We start from the raw sequence: 16,765 nt of genomic DNA, 5'->3' as shown, positions 1-16,765 counted from the left end.
AGGCACTGTTCCATGAGGATGAAGATGTGTAGGAGGTATTTAAGGAGGCAGAAAAAACTATATTTAGAAAATCTTGTATGTACAAGTGGAAGAGGTTTAACTAGATGATGCCTAGCCAATAACAGGTCCTGGAAGGGTTTTGACCCCCCCCCCCCGGATTTAATATATTTGTGTGAGATATTTGTAGATGGCTTGTTATATGCTTCTCTCAGAGTGCATCTTGCAGTCATCTCAGCTTGTCTGCCCATGGATCCCCCTGTTTTGTCTCTTTTTGTTGTCAAACAGTTTATGAAAAGAGTGTTGCACATTAGACCCTCCCAAAAGCAAATTCCTCTTCCATGGGATCTCAGTTTTCTTCTTGAAAAATTGACCTTACATCCTTTTAAACCTGCATCTCAGGTTGATTTATGATTCATTACTTGGAACACTGTTTTACTTATTGTTCTGACATCTGTAAGATGAATTTGTGAGCTGCAAGCTCTTATGGTGAGCTAACCCTGACTTTTCACAAGGACAGGTTTGTTGCACAATAATCCATCCTTCACATCTGTAGTTGTTTCTGAATTTACCTTGAATCACGCATTGATCTCCCAGTGTTCTATCCTGATCCAAAATTCAAGGGAGTACGGATTGTACATACTTCGAATGCTCACAGGCAACTCCAGTATTACTTTGACCAAACAAAGCTCTTTAAGAATGCTGAACAGCTGTTTGTCTGCTATACAAGGGCTAAGAAAGGTGAACCTGTCTCTAAACAAACTATTGCATGTTGCTGGTTGTCTGCTGTTCCCAGCATGGTAAATCTCTTCCAGGCAAGGTTAAAGCTCACTTGAGTAGAGCCTTACCTTGTTTGATGGCATATTGTAAAAGGGTGGAATCTAGAGACATTAAAAAGTCTGGAAACAATTCTCTGTTCATACCTTCACAAAGCACTACAAACTGGATTCCTTTTCAAGGTCCATAGCAGGCTTTTCTTGGACCATTCTTCAGGGGCTCCTGGATCCTTATCCTACCTCCCAGGTAGGTTAAGCTTTGGGAATCTATCCAGAATGGCACTGAGAAAGTGGGAATGATGAACATAGTACAGCTGTGTAAGTCCTACTTACCTGTTACCAGTAGATATTCAAATTACTCACTGTCTCAGTGGCAGGGCCCACCTACCATCCCCCAGATTGTGCACTGCTGAGGTGGGTTTCAACCTCTTTGATTCAGTTGTTGTTGGGTTTGGTTTTTATATGGTATTATGATTGGTTGCAGATTTACTCTTAATAGATTATTCTGGCTTCAGGTGCTTTCCTCTCCTTCTTTGTGGAAGTGGAAAAGCCTGAACACTCACTTCCTGTGACAGCTGAAGGCTCCCCTCTCAGGATATGGCTCAGTCAGTCATCTGTCAGAGGAATAGAGAAGGTGAGGAGTCTGAACTATTGAAAGCTAGCCAGTACTGGTTTACCTTGGCAGACAACCCAAAAAGCCACTGTTGCAGTAATTCAAACATAAGTAGGACTTACACAACTGTACTTTCTCAACTATATTTTCCCCAAAGAGGACTTATCTGCCAAGTAATGGAACAGCATAAACTGACCTATGATCATCTAAAGCCCACAGTAACGCCCTCTCTTTGGTGGCAGGAAAGGTCTGAAGGGTTGTTGCCCAAAACTGTCTTTTTAGTCAGCTCAGCTTGAGGTGACTAATTGTATGGGTGTACGGAAGGTGCCCTAAAGCTGTGAAAGCTGGCCAGCTGCTGTATAGGTTCATAGGTAGGTACTAGGCTATTGGCCCAAGGGCTTATGTAAGCCTAGCCAGCAAGGTTCCATAGCTTACACCACCCAAGAAAGTTATTTTCCTGTGCCACTGTCCAGCAGAGAGACAGAAGTGATCCCTGGGGTGTATTTCCTATTTCTCATCCACTCATCAAGATTTTTCTTGAAGAGTGCTAATGAAGAACTTTGCTTGACATAGATGGGTAGCTTGTTCCAGAGTATAGGAAGTCTCTGGGATAGGAATCTATCCCTCCAGCATGTCCTGTTTATTGTGGTGACAAGGTTTAGGTCCCTAGAGCCTGTAGCTCGGAGGGATTGGGATTTCTTTAGTTGTAGCATGTCCAGCAGCTCTGGGTTTGACATAGCTTTATATGTTAGGCAGAGATCACCTCGGAGTAGGCGATATGCTACGGAGTAAACCTGGAGTTTTTTGAGGCGGTCAGTGTAGGGCATTTGTTTGAGGCCAGTAATCCTCTTTGTGAGGTACTTCTGTAGCCTTTCCAGCTGCTGCAGATGTCTTGTGAGGTACATTCCAAAAGGGGCGTTATACTCTATAATGGGTCTAATGAGTGATGAGTAGAGGGGAACAATGACCTCTTTTTTCCTGGATGAGAACCCTATTATGATGAGGTGTGCCACTTAGAAGGACTTCCTGACTACTGTGGCGATGTGACTATCAAAGGAGAGACTACTGTTCACCTGGGTCCCAAGGTCTCTTATCACACATTCGGTGTTAAGTAGATTGCTGCCTATGTAGTAGTTCATGGATACAGAGTTTTTACCAAAGAGGATGACACTGCACTTTTCGGCACTGAGCTTGAGGCCATGGCTCTGACACCAGGCATCTGTCTCAGTGAGGCCCTTCTGTAGGATGTCCACATCATTTGGGGACTTGACTATGGCTCCTAGTTTGCAGTCATCTGCGAACCGTAGCCAGAGGCCTTCTGTGTTAGCCTGTACTTCAGAGAAGTAGATACCAAACAGGAGAGGTCCCAGGATGGAACCCTGTGGTACTCCACTTGTCACTGCTTTGCGGTCAGATTTAGAGACTGCAACTTTTATGGTGTGGGTTCTGTCAGTGAGCCAGTTGCAACCCATCTTGTGACGTAGGGATTTATACCTAGTTTAGTGAGTTTAGCTATAATTCCAGAATGGGGGATGGTGTTGAAAGCCTTGGAGAGGTCAGGATAGGCTGTATGAACCACCTTACCCTCATCCACGGCTTTGATGACTGCATCAAAGAAGTCGATCAGGTTCAGGAGGTATGATTTGCCTTTCACAAACCCAAACTGGGTGGGATCCAGAGTTTGGAGGTTACCAATGTCTTTGTTTACGAGTTCCATGATGATACGTTCCATGGCCTTGCAGACCAGGCTCGTCAGGCTAATAGGTCGATAGTTCCCAGGATCAGTGGTGGCTCCCCCTTTGTGGAGTGGGATAACTGTTGCTGTGCTCCATTCTATACTATCAGGACACAAACTGTATAGCTTAGGCTACTGCAACAGTGATTAATATGAAAAACATTAAATAGTACAGAGATTTGCCATCTAAATTGTATACCATAAAAACATTTTATAGAAAGTGATGCATGTGTGCCCAGCTCCAAACTGCCACCAGAGCAGAGTTGTTCTGATTCAGAGAAGTCATGCATCCCATATCTGTTGATTACTATTCCAAGTTCCCTGAAATCAGATTGACAGGCACATTCAATGCAAGTGTGATCAGTACAGTCCGTTTTATTGAGGCAGGGGATACGTGATAATGTGAAATTGTTCGATCTCGCCGTTTGTTCTTACACACGGGTTCAGAGCCAATCCTTGGCACCGGGTCGGCCACATCACCAGCGCAGCATCTTCGAGAAAGCTCGAGGCACAGTTCTATCCCATTATCCTCCTGTGCTAACCCTCAGATCTAGTTTGCTGCTAGCAGCAGATCGCATCGTGAGAGGCTCGGGCCAGTATTTTTCATTCTTTATACTATCCTTTTTGAAGTTGTAGTTGTTAAAAGTAGTTAAAAGTAGTTTATTAGTGTGATAGTTTATTAGAGAGTGTGTTTTTCAATAGTTAAAGTAGTTTTAAATAGTTTAGCATTTTTTACCTTAGTTAAGGCCTTGTTGTATTTCTGTCAGGACTGACAGTAGGGTTTAAATTGTTAATTTCTGCCTTAACTTATTCTTCTCCTTTTATATATATTTAGAAATAAGAATTATTCATACTTTTAGAAGTGTTATAGTGTGTTATTATATTTATATACATATATACATATGTGTGTTGTTAGTATTTGTTTACTAGGTATTAGATAGTATGTCTGAAAAAGCCAAGTCAGGCTTTAAAAGGTGTCAGTGTGGACAAAAGATGTCCATTACTGATAACCATTCTTCCTGCGTCTACTGCCTTGGCCCCCTCCACTTGCAGGAAGACTGTTCCATCTGTCATTCCTTCAGTGGGAGGGTCATGCTAGAAAGGCGCAGGAAGTTGGTGGACAGAGGGTTATTAAAACCCGATTTTCAGGAGGCCCTGGATAAGACTGAACAAGTGTCCAAGTCTTCAAAGGGGTCCAAGTCTTCAAGAGTGTCGGAGCCTAAGTTCTCGGCTCCGAGCACCTCTTTTCAGATTCAGACACCGGCTCCAAAGACCTCGGGGTCGGGCGTCGAATGCTTATCTCTGATCGAGACTCAGGTATTGGAGCTGGTATCGGAGGTATCACCACCTTCAATCCTTCGCTCGGTGACTGCTTCGGCCCCTTCGATCCGTTCTTCGAGGCTGCTTTCCAACTCCGACGTGGACTGAGTGGTACAGAAGCTAATGGAGAACTCGGCTCTGTCCAAATTAATCGAAGTTTCGTCCCAGTTAGTTTCGAAACTTGAGGCTCTTCCCACCCCCGAGACAAATCCTCCTCTGAGACCTGTCAAGTCGTCGGACCCAGGAATCGAAGAGCCGATGATTGTAGAGCCCTCGGTGCCGAAGCCTCCAGTAGCACTATCGGCACCATTGACCTTGACACCTTCGGAACCAGCTGGGGGGTCTCGGAGCCGACGATCTTTCCTAGGTTCCAGGGCGGACAGTTGAACCAAACTTTCGGTTCCGACTCTCCCCCTCGGGGCCTCGGCTCAGATCAGCTCGGATCCATCCTCAGGGTCGGAGCCCGTGGTCCCGGTTCCGAGGAAACTACCGGCTTCTTCGGAACCGATGGGATCCTCGGGCCGGGGCACCGGTGCCTTCAACATCATGAGGAAGGTCTTCTCTGAACAGACACATACGTCATTGGCATCTTCTTCTTCTCCCTCAAAGGGTCCACGCTCTACTTCTGTACCTTCGGTTCCTACCAAGCGTCGAGACCCAATGCCTCAGCCAGCCCCACAGGGCACCCCTGGTTCCTCGGATGCCTCCCCAGAAGCCCCCTCTGAGGATGTACCGAGGAAAAGATTGTGCAAGAGGAGGCAGATTGATTTCCCCACAGGAATCTCTGACATCTGATACCGATTTGGATGAAGCAGAATGGTCCCCACGGTCCCCCTCTGAAGATGTCTCTTTTGCTGACATTTTGGAAATCTTGAAACAGAGGGGAGACTTGCAGACCCTTGCCCCTTCTGTAGATGAATCAGTATTGCTGAAGGCATTTGGGGCTCAACCTTCTACCTCCTGGGTGACCCCTCCCTTTGACGAACTCATGGACCTGATAGCGCGAAGGGCGTGGGAGACACCTGATACAGTGGAACCGGTCCCGCGCAGACCCAACAAGTATATCACGGCCCCTCAAGACAAAAGCTTTCTGACTAAAGGAGTGCCAGTGGATACTATGGTGGTGGCGGCAGCCACGAAGAAGGAAATGTCCGAATCATCTTCCACTGTTCATCCTCCTAATAAGGATTCTAGGACGATGGACAGGTATGGGAAGCGCGTGTTTAGTGCTGCGACTTTTTCCATGCGATCGCTGAACTACCTTACGCATTTCACGTGTCTACAGAGAGATCTCCTCAAGGAACTAGGAGATTCTCTTCGGGGCAGTACAGATGCTGCTGTCTCCGAGAAAGTGACAGCACACCTTAACACCGTCAACTCCATAGTTAACTTGTCCATGAGGCTCATTTCATATGCAGCCGAAGGTTCGAGTAGGGCGGCAGCCTCAGCAATTGCTCTGAGGAGACCATCCTGGCTGCATCTGTGCTCCTTTGCGGAAGCCTTCAAGTCTTCCTTTGCTAACGCCCCTTTTGATGGTGCCTCACTGTTTGGTCCCAAAGTAAAGGAGACTCTCACTAGATGCGAGCAAGAAGGGAAGACCCTATCTGCCGTAGGGGTCCGTTTTCCGCCCCATCTAGACCATACCCCAAAGGGCAAAGAGGCGGAAAAATGTGGTTCCAAAAGACTCAGGGATCCTTTCAACCCACACAGAGTGATGCCCCCTCCAGAGGCAGAGGAGGGGGAAGAAATGGAAGACGCTGTCCAGGTGGCAGAGGGGGTCCGCAGAATCAGGGTGACAGAGATACGTTCTCTGGGAAGCCCTTTCAGCACTCCTGAGTGCATGCCCGGCTGTCCTACTCTGGAGGCAGTCGGGGGTCATTTGGCTTTATACCCAGTGGCCTGGCTAAATCTTACATCGGATTCCTGGGTAAAAAGCATAGTTAACAGAGGCTACACTATTCCATTTATAAAAATTCCACCTGCCCCCAAAAAGTTCCCAGATGTTCCACCCATTCTGCGAGACCAGGCAGCCGTAGAAATAAAAAAGCTGCTCGAAAACAGAGTCATCCAACCAGTCCCGGCGGACCAGAAAGGATCCGGAACTTACTCAAGGTTCTTTTTAGTTCCAAAGAAAAGACTGGAGGCCAATTTTGGACCTCAGCAGACTCAACACTTTCGTAAGAAAGGAAAAGTTCCGGATGGTCACGCTACAGTCGATCCTTCCTTTCCTACAGGACGGCGACTGGATGTGCTCTATAGATCTCAAAGACGCGTACTACCATATCAAGATGGCCAGAGCGTCCAGAGATCACCTGCGCTTCCGGCTGGGAGCCAGTCACTTCCAGTTTCGTGCTCTTCCCTTTGGCCTCAGCTCAGCCCCCAGGGTGTTCACCAAATGCATGGCAGTAGTAGTGTCTCACCTGAGACAAATGGGATTCCGAGTGTTTCCTTACCTAGACGACTGGCTCCTGTCCGCCACCACCGAGTATCGTCTTGTGCAAACCAGGGATTACACCATCAACCTTTGCTCCTCTCTGGGCATAACAGTCAATTTTGGAAAATCTGTCTTATCGCCCTCACAGCGTATCTCATTTATAGGGGCAAAGTTAGACACTTCCCTGGCTCGAATCAATCTCCCCCCACTAAGAGTATCAGCCCTCAGAAATCAAATTTCTATCCTTCTTCAGAGCAAGAGAGTCCCTGCTCAACAAATCTTGAGAGCACTAGGAATGATGGCAGACGCTCTTATCGTAGTTCCCCTAGGTAGGATGCATATGAGGATCCTTCAATGGGTGCTATTCACTCAGTGGTCGTACCTACAGCTTCCACTATCTCACGAGATCTTAATCACGAACTCCTGCAAACGGGATCTCCTATGGTGGTTGCACAGTCAGGACCTAACAGTAGGCCGACCATTTGTGTCGCCCAGTCCTATAGCTACTTTAAACACGGATGCTTCCCTGATAGGGTGACCTTGGACTGTTCTTCCCTGAAAAAGTCCCCCTCACCCTATCAGGGTGAGGGGGACTGTTCTTCCCTGAAAAAGTCCCCCTCACCCTGATAGGGTGAGGGGGACTTTTTCAGGGAAGAACAGTCCAAGGTCAATGGTCCAACTTGGAGTACAACCTGCACAGCAATGTCCTAGAGCTGAGGGCAGTGTTTCTTGCGTTGCAACACTTTCACAAGTCCTTACCTCTGGGAACAGTGACAGTTCAGACGGACAACATGTCAGTAGTTTGGTACATAAACAAACAAGGAGGAACCAGGTCTTATCCATTGTGCAGAGAGGCTCTCAGGATTTGGCAATGGGCTGTGTCTAAGGAAGCTATACAACTGAAAATGGAAACATTTTGCGTACTGGGCCTCGCAGCAGGGTATAGATCCGTCAGGGGCTCCAGTACACAACATATTGGAGTTTCTTTCGACACTTTTTCATGAAGGAGCATCGACGTCCACGATAAGGGTACAACTTGCGGCTATATCTAATTTTCATGTTGGCTAGGGAGATAGTTCCCTCATGTCCCACAGACTTTGCAAAGCCTTTATGAAAGGTACCTTTCACCTCCGTCCCCCCTTTCGTAATCCAGTGGCCCCATGGAATCTTAACCTGATGTTATCACAGCTCATGTTGCTCCCATTCGAACCAGCCGCCACAACCATTCTTAAATTTTTATCGTAGAAGACACTTTTTCTGGTTGCCATCACTTCTGCCCGGAGGGTTTCAGAGTTGCAAGCGTTATCTGTCCTGCCCCCATATATGATATTTCATCCAGATAGGGTAACATTGCGCACCAATCCATCCTTCCTTCCAAAGATTTGTTCGGTCCAAAATATTAATCAATCGATTGAACTACCTGCCTTCTTCAAAAATCACTCCAGTAAGTTGGAATACATGCTGCACAAATTAGACGTCCACAGGCAGCTGAGATTTTACTTAGGACGAAGGAATACAGAAAGTCAGACCAACTGTTTGTATCAAAGGATGGGAAAGGCGGTAACAAAAGTTACTTTATCCAAATGGCGCTCAGACTGTATAAATTTCGTATATTCAGAATCAAAGCAACAACTTCCCTTTAAACCCAAGGCTCATTCTACGAAGGGCGATTGCTACGTCTTTAGCCCATACCGTCCACTTGCCATTAGATACCATTTGTGCGGCGGCAACTTGGGTGAAACCACATACTTTCATCTCTCACTACAAATTAGATAAAAACTCCAGAGACAGGGCGACGTTTGGTTCCACTGTTCTCAGGAATGTTCTCCCGTGAGCCACCCAGGATAAAGGAGCTAGGGACACTACCCGTGTGTAAGTACAAACGGCGAGATCGAACATTTTCACATAAAGAAGTTATGTTCTTACCATAACGTTCCATGTGAATTGTTCATCTCGCCTTTGTTCTTACATTCCCCCCCTCCATCCCCCGTCCTGCGTTCTCGAAGAACGGGTAAGACTGCATTCGGGTTCAGTCTTCTCTAGATATTGTTAGTCTTGAGCTTCCTAGTGTACATCAGGGATGGCATCTTTTCTCTTCTATTGATGACAAAGCATCAGACAGTGTGGTTGTGTTTTTTCTGTGCGCTTAGGGCGCAGTAACTAGTGGGATTCTTCTGGTGTTAGCAAACTAGATCTGAGGGTTAGCACAGGAGGAACTTGGGATAGAACTGTGCCTTGAGCTTTCTCGAAGATGAGCTGGTGATGTGGCCGACTCTGAGCCGAGGATCGGCTCCGAACCCGTGTGTAAGAACAAAGGCGAGATGAACAATTCACATGGAACGTTATGGTAAGAACATAACTTTTTTTTCTCATAGCTGAAAGTGGATTGCAATGTACAAATCAGAAATTCAGAAAATGTGTGTCCATGAATAGGATTTCAGACATATAATAGTCAGTCCAAACTATCCTCAGTCCAGTGAGCAAGTGGAGGGAGCTATCCAAACAATGAAAAATGTGATGAAAAAGAGCTGTAGCAAAAGCTATGAGACTTTTATCTTAGAGTTCTGTGAAATAGGAATATTCCACTGCAGGGACTCAGTCTCTTACCAGCTTAACTGTTGGAATCATAGACATGAAATGAAAATCCTTTCATTTGGCATTCAAACCTAAAATCTCCAGCGTGAACAGAAGGTTGAAAAGCATATTGTCTACTTCAGCCATTGTTGATGATTACCAAAAATCAAGAAATCACAGGCATTTGTACAAGACAAATGCATCAAAATCAAAGTTCCAGAATAACGAACAACCCAAAATGTTACTGACAAACTGAAATGTGTAACAGTTAAAAGCTGCACAGACAGAGAGGGAGATTTGCTATTCTGTCCCTAAAGCAAGACCAGATGTCCATTGTAATCAGTCCTCTTAAATTCTAAATATATATAACAACATTGCAGACGTCAGATAGATAATAGGAACTATTTCAGAGTTAAGTGATTCTAAGTTTTGTAAAGCTTTTATTTCTTAAAATGTCTTTAAATATTTAAACAGTTTCACGTTTGATGTAATTAATCAGTGTCATGTTTACCACAGTGTTATGGGTAATTTACAGTGATCATTGTAGAATGATGCATATTGCATCCTTTCATTGAGTCTCCTTTGCTTTGTTTTCCTTGTTATGTCAGAATGAACAGATGTATACTGCAGTGTGTTGCACATGTTGTACTATTCATCATATATGTTTTTATTAAAATGTTTGTGTGTGGCAAAAGTAAAAAGCAAATAGGTGGTCCATCAGTTAGCCAAAATAGAGAATATACTCGCACATTCATGGACATAGAAGAAAAAAACTTACACTAGTTAAATGAAAATAAAAGAACCAAAATAGCAAAAATGAGCAGTTTGTAGAGCATTTGAAACAGAAAGTAATATGTTTCTCAAGTGTAATCACTGGATGTAATATAAAAAATCTAAGTATAATTGAGGCTATGTTCATGACAATGTGATATAAATGTCTCGTTTCCATTTCCAGTGCTATCCATTCAGTGTTTTTTCTTGCACTTAAAATAAATATACACACATTTTGTTATATAGGAAGAAAATCTTGTGTAGAAAATTGCAGAATTAATCCAATGAGTTGGTATATAAAATTTTATTAAAGAAAATTGTGCTACAAACATTAATGTGTTATCGTTACTTGTAAAGTTAAACTAAAAATGTAAGATTCTCTGCTGTCAGGAATCTCCCCGTGAAGAAACTACGGTTTTCTATTAATGAGAAACTTCATCACTTCAGCATTATAGTACACATCATCCTTTTGAAACAGGACATGTGCAATAGAGAACTGCTGTATCTGTGCAAACCCTTATTCTGAAAGAATGGTTCAAACCATAGAGCCTTTGATGCTGTTTACTTTTTTTTCTGTGTTGTATAATGTAAAATACTACAAAAATCAGTATAATATTTGCAAGCATGTGCTACAACAAAGACTGAAGTTCTTTTCTGTCTGCCTGATTGTTTAATCATACCCAGTTGTCTAATACTGCCCTGACTGTAATTAAGTACTTCCTTGAACATAAAATGTTGCTTTTCCATTCATTGTAGAGATTATGACCCCATGTATCACCTCTGCCCTTTCTTTTTAGCTCATCTCCATCATGGTTTTCCCTGATTTATTTTGGACCAGATCATGTCCAATCCTTCTGTGATGCCCTCATAACAGAACAAACTTGCCTTTTGTGGCCTCCACATAGGTATTGCTGTTTTCTCACTTCAACACCCTGTTAGCCTTTATTTTAATTTGTTCTAGTAGCCTTATTACTTTCTTCCTCTGCAGTCATCAACAGTGAATGCAGTATTGCAGCTGTGATCTGATCAGCAGTGTGTGGAGTGGGAGCATAGCCTCCTGACCTGTGGAATCTATGACTAGATGTATGTGCAGCATCCTTTTTATCCTAGCTGATGCCTTGCTGTCCACTTACTGCTGCTATGACAAATACCCTGTTGGACACTATTGCCTACTTCTCTTTTTTGAATTATTGTCTCGCTTATCAATCCCTTTGTGTTCTACTGTTTACCCACTTTGCCACCCAGCTGACCCCTTATCCCTACATTCCATTCTGGCAGTTGCTGGTAGTCACCATAGTTATGCAGAAAAAAAATTAATTGCAACACTCTGTAGCAGGCATACTCTGATGCATATTGAATGTGGCTAATAACATGTATGATATTTTGAAGTGTCTTTTGTATACAGTGACGGTAGCTAACATGATTTTTTTCTTTTTTTTTTTTTGATATTCCATATATAATGTGTAGTAAATGTCAGTAGTTGTGACATTGCAGATGAGTAAATAAGGAATAAACAAAACCAGCAGTAACACTAATGCTGATTTCCAGTCAACCAAGTGGCTTCAAAATATGTGCCACATTGTACATAAACTTTTCATTCAGTCTCCTTTGCTTTATTTTCCTTATTATATCAGAATGAACAGATGGTACTAGTGAGGTCATTGCTGATGTGACAGAAAATTTTTGAAAAATGTTGACCATTTCCATGCAAAACTGACAGTTAAGCAAGCATATTATTGTAATGCAAAGCAGAATGTTGTGGCGCAATTATTTGTAATCAAAATTATTCACATTCTTAAGAAAAGTCCCATTCTTAACTCCTTTAAAATTTAAATTATTTTCAGCTATATAATTACATGTTCCAGTACTGAAGACTTTTTTATCTTAGCATTTGTTTTACTGGTACATATAAACACACAGTTTGCTATTGACTAAAACACTGGTTATCCATTGTTTCCGTTATTATGAACAAAGAAGAATCCTTGTTCTTGAACTCCTTTCTGTTTCTCCCAGGAAACACAGAAGTACACGAAGAGCTGGAAAATTTGATTGCCAGATTTCTTGGTGTGGAATCAGCTATGGCATTTGGTATGGGATTTGCTACGAACTCCATGAATATTCCAGCACTGGTTAGCAAGGTAAGCCACAAAACACATTTTACTTTTTCATCTTAGCACACATAATTACTAACCATTGTTAGCCTTGTATTGTCACATCACAGTAAGACGCTGTCCGGTTTGATTCTCAGCTAGAGTGTCTTCTGCGTGGAGACATGTGTGAATGGGCGTACCTTGGTTGAAGGTTGTGCGTCAGGGCTGGTAACTGTGCACGTAAAAATCAGCTACCAATCATCAGCGGACTGGAGTTCCACTGTGGCGACCCCTAACCGGGAAAAGCCGAAAGACACAACAAGTTAGCCTTGTTGTAAAAAAGAAAATTCCAACACTCTGCTAGTATTTCAAACTTAGTTAATAACCTTTGAAAAAAATGTTTGCACATGCCGTATTTAAAAGTCCCATTACAAACAACCTCTATGGTGTTTGCTAATGTGGTGTTACTTTACTGTTATTTAAACTAGGTTTCCTTTTATATACAAATTGTGGAGCAATGCCCACCACATTGGGCAAAATACCTAGGTAGGGAAATATCCCCTAGTTTTTTTTTTCTTATAATGTTCTTAATGTAGTTCAGATGCACACTATATGAAATACCAGTACATTTTCAAATTATATAGTAGTGGTGGTGTTTACAACCACATTTTGTTCTATTCCTTGATTTTTGTTCCATAAAACAGAGATCTATTTACAGTTTTGGCCAAATTAATAGAAACTGGTGTTTTTATTGTTTTTTTTATTTTTGTTTTGCCATATAACTCAATATGAGTATATGAAATGACAAACAATATAATTCATTTTACATGAGAAAATGTTCTAATACAAGTTCTAATATTTTGTGAATGACTCTGGCCATTATCAAAGATTTAATTCGTTGAGGCATAGAATGAACAAGTTCATGGCAAAGTTCAGTCATAGAAGCATTGCATGCCCAAGCTGAAATGAGTTCTTCAGTCAGCTGCTTGTTTGTTTATGGTCTTTTTATTCATCTCTGACTTCAGAATAGCTCACAAGTTCTCTATTGGATTCATATCTGGGCTGTTACCCTGTCATGGTAACATTTCAGTACCGTGGATCTCAAGGAAACTTCACACTTGTTGACCTTTGTGACATGGGGCAACACTGTGCATGAAGATAAAGTCCCCTGTCTTACTAAATCCCTTCTTCTTTGCCCAGTCACACAGCTGAGGGAGGAGACATTGCTGTAGTATGGTTCTGTACTGTTCCTGCTTCATGTTTCCATGAACAATGCAGAGCTGACCTATTCCGAAGATACTCATTATGCTCAACACCATCACTTGAGTGGGGTGCTTGACGTGCCGAATGATACAATCATCCCTCATCTGCTCTCCAGAATGTCATTTAAAATATTGTACTTGCTGACTCGAACACTGTATTATGCTCGTCATTGAAAAAAATCCCATTCCCAATCTTCTTCTGACCAGTTTTGAAACTTTTTCACCCAGCACAATCCTTTTGCTTTCATTTGGCTGGACAATTTCTGTTTCTTCAGAGGTCCACAAACGTGAAGCTCAGCATCCAGAAGTCTCCATGTAACAGTTCTGGAACTCACTGTAACACCCTGTTGTTCCAGCATCCCTGCAGCTGTCTACTGGATTCCTTGCAATTCTTATGCATTCTCTGATCAGATACAAATTATCCCAAGGAGTTGCGACCACATCTGCCAGAATGTCTGGGCAACAACCCTTCGCCGATATTTAGTTTCTTACAAATTCGTCTGACAGATGGCTGACTAACTCCAGCCTTCTTGGTGATATTTGATCTAGGAATACCTTCTTTGAGCAGAGTCTCAACTTTTGCACACTTTCGTGGCATTAAGTCAGTCACTTTACCCATTTTTAAGACTATGGAGCCACGTCATTATGATGTCATTTCTCTTTAAATAAGTAAGTAACATGTCGTAATTTTGTGCTAAACAGCTTTTTCTTAAAGAATTAGCAAACTGAAATGATTTTGTGAATTTCTGAAAAAGCCAGACTGAAAATCTGTAAAGAAACTAAGACATTTCTGTTATTTGTTGATATTTCTATTAATCTGGCCAACACGGTACTTGTTCTTCCAGCTATAACCTCCTGTGCTAGCTCATCTGAAAGAGGTTCTGGTTATCCCCCTTAGTTAAATATCACCTTTAACTTTTTCATCCCATTACCAAAATGGTGTCATGTAATACCAATCTTGAAATCCTAGCCATCTGATTTTCACGTGGTTCTTTTTTGATGGAAAGGGTGGTAGCTGGTTAAGTGAGGGAATGAGTTAGAATAAGTGAGCTTTGTATAAACATTACTATAGCCCTTTTTGATTCATTTGTGTATGCTTATGTCAAGATCGTGAATATAGTCTTGGGAGACAGAGTGGGGAAATTTTAGAAATTCAGTGGTAATGTCTTAATACAGTATAAAATCATCCAAGGTATCATTTGTCCCTGCCCAAACTAAGAAGCGGTCACCCAGGAGTCGTAATTTTACAGTACCTGTAAAACTCAACATTAAGTACACAATTCTTCTCCCATCTCAGTAAAACAAAGTCTGCGTATATGGGTAAGAATAGCCATTGCCACTCCACTGATCTGTTTATAGTATTCACCACAAAAAAACAGAATATATTAGACAGGACCATCCCCATGAGGCATTTTAAAATTATAATGTAAGCAGCTGTAGATTTATATCCTGCAATACAGTCTCTCAGAATGATTCTAGCCCTGTGATATGTGGAATGACTGAAAATAAATTCTTAAATTCTGTAGTTACAAAAAGTGTCTTTGCCCATCTGTAAACCTCTGATGTGCTCCAAAAGGTTCCATGAGTCCTTAAGAATATGGTCAATATTTAAATATGACTTCTTCAGTTTACCATCAGTGTATTTTGCTTATGGTTTAGTCTTAGACCCAGCAGCTGACACTATAGGACATAGCGAGGGATCCACAACATTAAAATATAGTTTGAGAATCCCAAAAATGGATGGTATGATGCATTTGTCAGCTTTCAAATAATGAAATAAAGGGACAGTGATATAATTGTTGGTAAATACTTCTTCTAAGCACATATCAATGCTCCTATAAGCAACAAAAATCTCATTTCTAGAAGCAAAACTGTAGTAGATAGTATCTCCAAGTATTCCCAGCATTCTCCCTACATAGTCCCATGTATCTATAATAAGTATTCCATACACTTACCAGGCTTCATTAGTCTGATAGATTTGTCAGAAGCGAGTTTATGCATCACCTGATTTTCTTACAAGGTCAGGTTGTAGAACCTATTGTCAGGTTTCCTAGATAATATCATTCAAAACTTGTCAAACAAATTAATTGATGGATGCGAAGGGGGGGGTTAAAGGTGTTCTTTCTTTGGAAATTGGCACAATTATACACCCTAGAACTGCAGTTGTTAAAAAAAGCACAAATTCATGTTTAATTTGCGATGTAACAGTTTTAACTCAATCAAGGCATCAGCAATGTCTGTTCATGCAGTAGCAACAAATTGAAAACCTTTAGCAGATATTTGCTGGTGGATATTGCCCACTTCCACATGACTGTAATCAAATATCGAAATTATTGAACATTGGCTAGACTTGACAGAAATTATATTTCACAGGAACGTGTCCATTTATTTGAGAACTTTGATACACTCCAATGACTATTTCAGATCATGTGCCAATAATTGATAAAAAAAGCAGGGTAATGAAGTAAAGATGAGACACTGGCACTTACTAACCTACCTGTTAGAAATAGAAGAATGTAAGGAATGGGTAGTAGAAGTTATCCAGATGTTTTAGGGAAGATAGAAAGTACCCCAGAAGTTATAGCTAGTGACTGAGATAAAATGAAAGTGGAATTTAAAAATAGGGTAGAAATAATAGAAAAATCGATCTAGTTAAGAAGTAGTAAGAATTATTAAGATGGGCTGACAATGGTAAAGTATTACAAAATAAGAGGAATCTCACAGAGCAAGAAGATGCACCATTGCAGAGTGCTAAAGAGAAAATAAGAGAATACTTGTATAATATGCATGAATTTAGAATGAGTACTGTTAAGCAACTGTTTTTCTGATCTCCAGGGCACAATTCAAAGTGGAAAGGGATGATAATGAAGCAGAGGTTAGTTCAAGAGATAAGGAAAGAATGGGATTTTGGACACAGATCCTTAAGTAAATAACAACAGTCATACAGAATACTATATTTATAAAGTAGCAGAAAATATACAAAGAACTAAGTCAACACCCCTCTACTCATCACGCATTAGACCCGTTATAGAGTACAATGCACCTTTTGGTATGTACCTCATAAGACATCTACAGCAACTGGAAAGGCCACAGAAATACCTCACAAAGAGGATTACTGGCCTCAAAAAGATGCCCTACGCAGACCGTCTCAAAAAACTCCAGCTTTACTCCGTCGCATATCACCTACTCAGAG

At 41.9% G+C, this 16,765-nt stretch overlaps 1 protein-coding gene across 1 annotated transcript in view; it reads left to right on the top strand.

Moving 5' to 3' along the window:
• SPTLC3 (serine palmitoyltransferase long chain base subunit 3) overlaps positions 1 to 16,765 on the top strand; it is a 1,995,977-nt gene that overhangs the window by 925,471 nt on the left and 1,053,741 nt on the right. Inside the window, exon 5 of the mRNA XM_044056235.1 lies at positions 12,234 to 12,358. Within this exon, the coding sequence (XP_043912170.1) occupies positions 12,234 to 12,358 (125 nt within the window). The remainder of the gene's footprint in view (positions 1 to 12,233; positions 12,359 to 16,765) is intronic.

Source organism: Protopterus annectens, chromosome 1.part2 (assembly GCF_019279795.1).
Source record: "Protopterus annectens isolate FY-2018-M chromosome 1.part2, PAN1.0, whole genome shotgun sequence".
Taxonomy (NCBI): domain Eukaryota; kingdom Metazoa; phylum Chordata; order Ceratodontiformes; family Protopteridae; genus Protopterus; species Protopterus annectens.
Note: the sequence above shows the minus strand (reverse complement) of the source record. Positions and strands in the feature narration are given on the sequence as shown.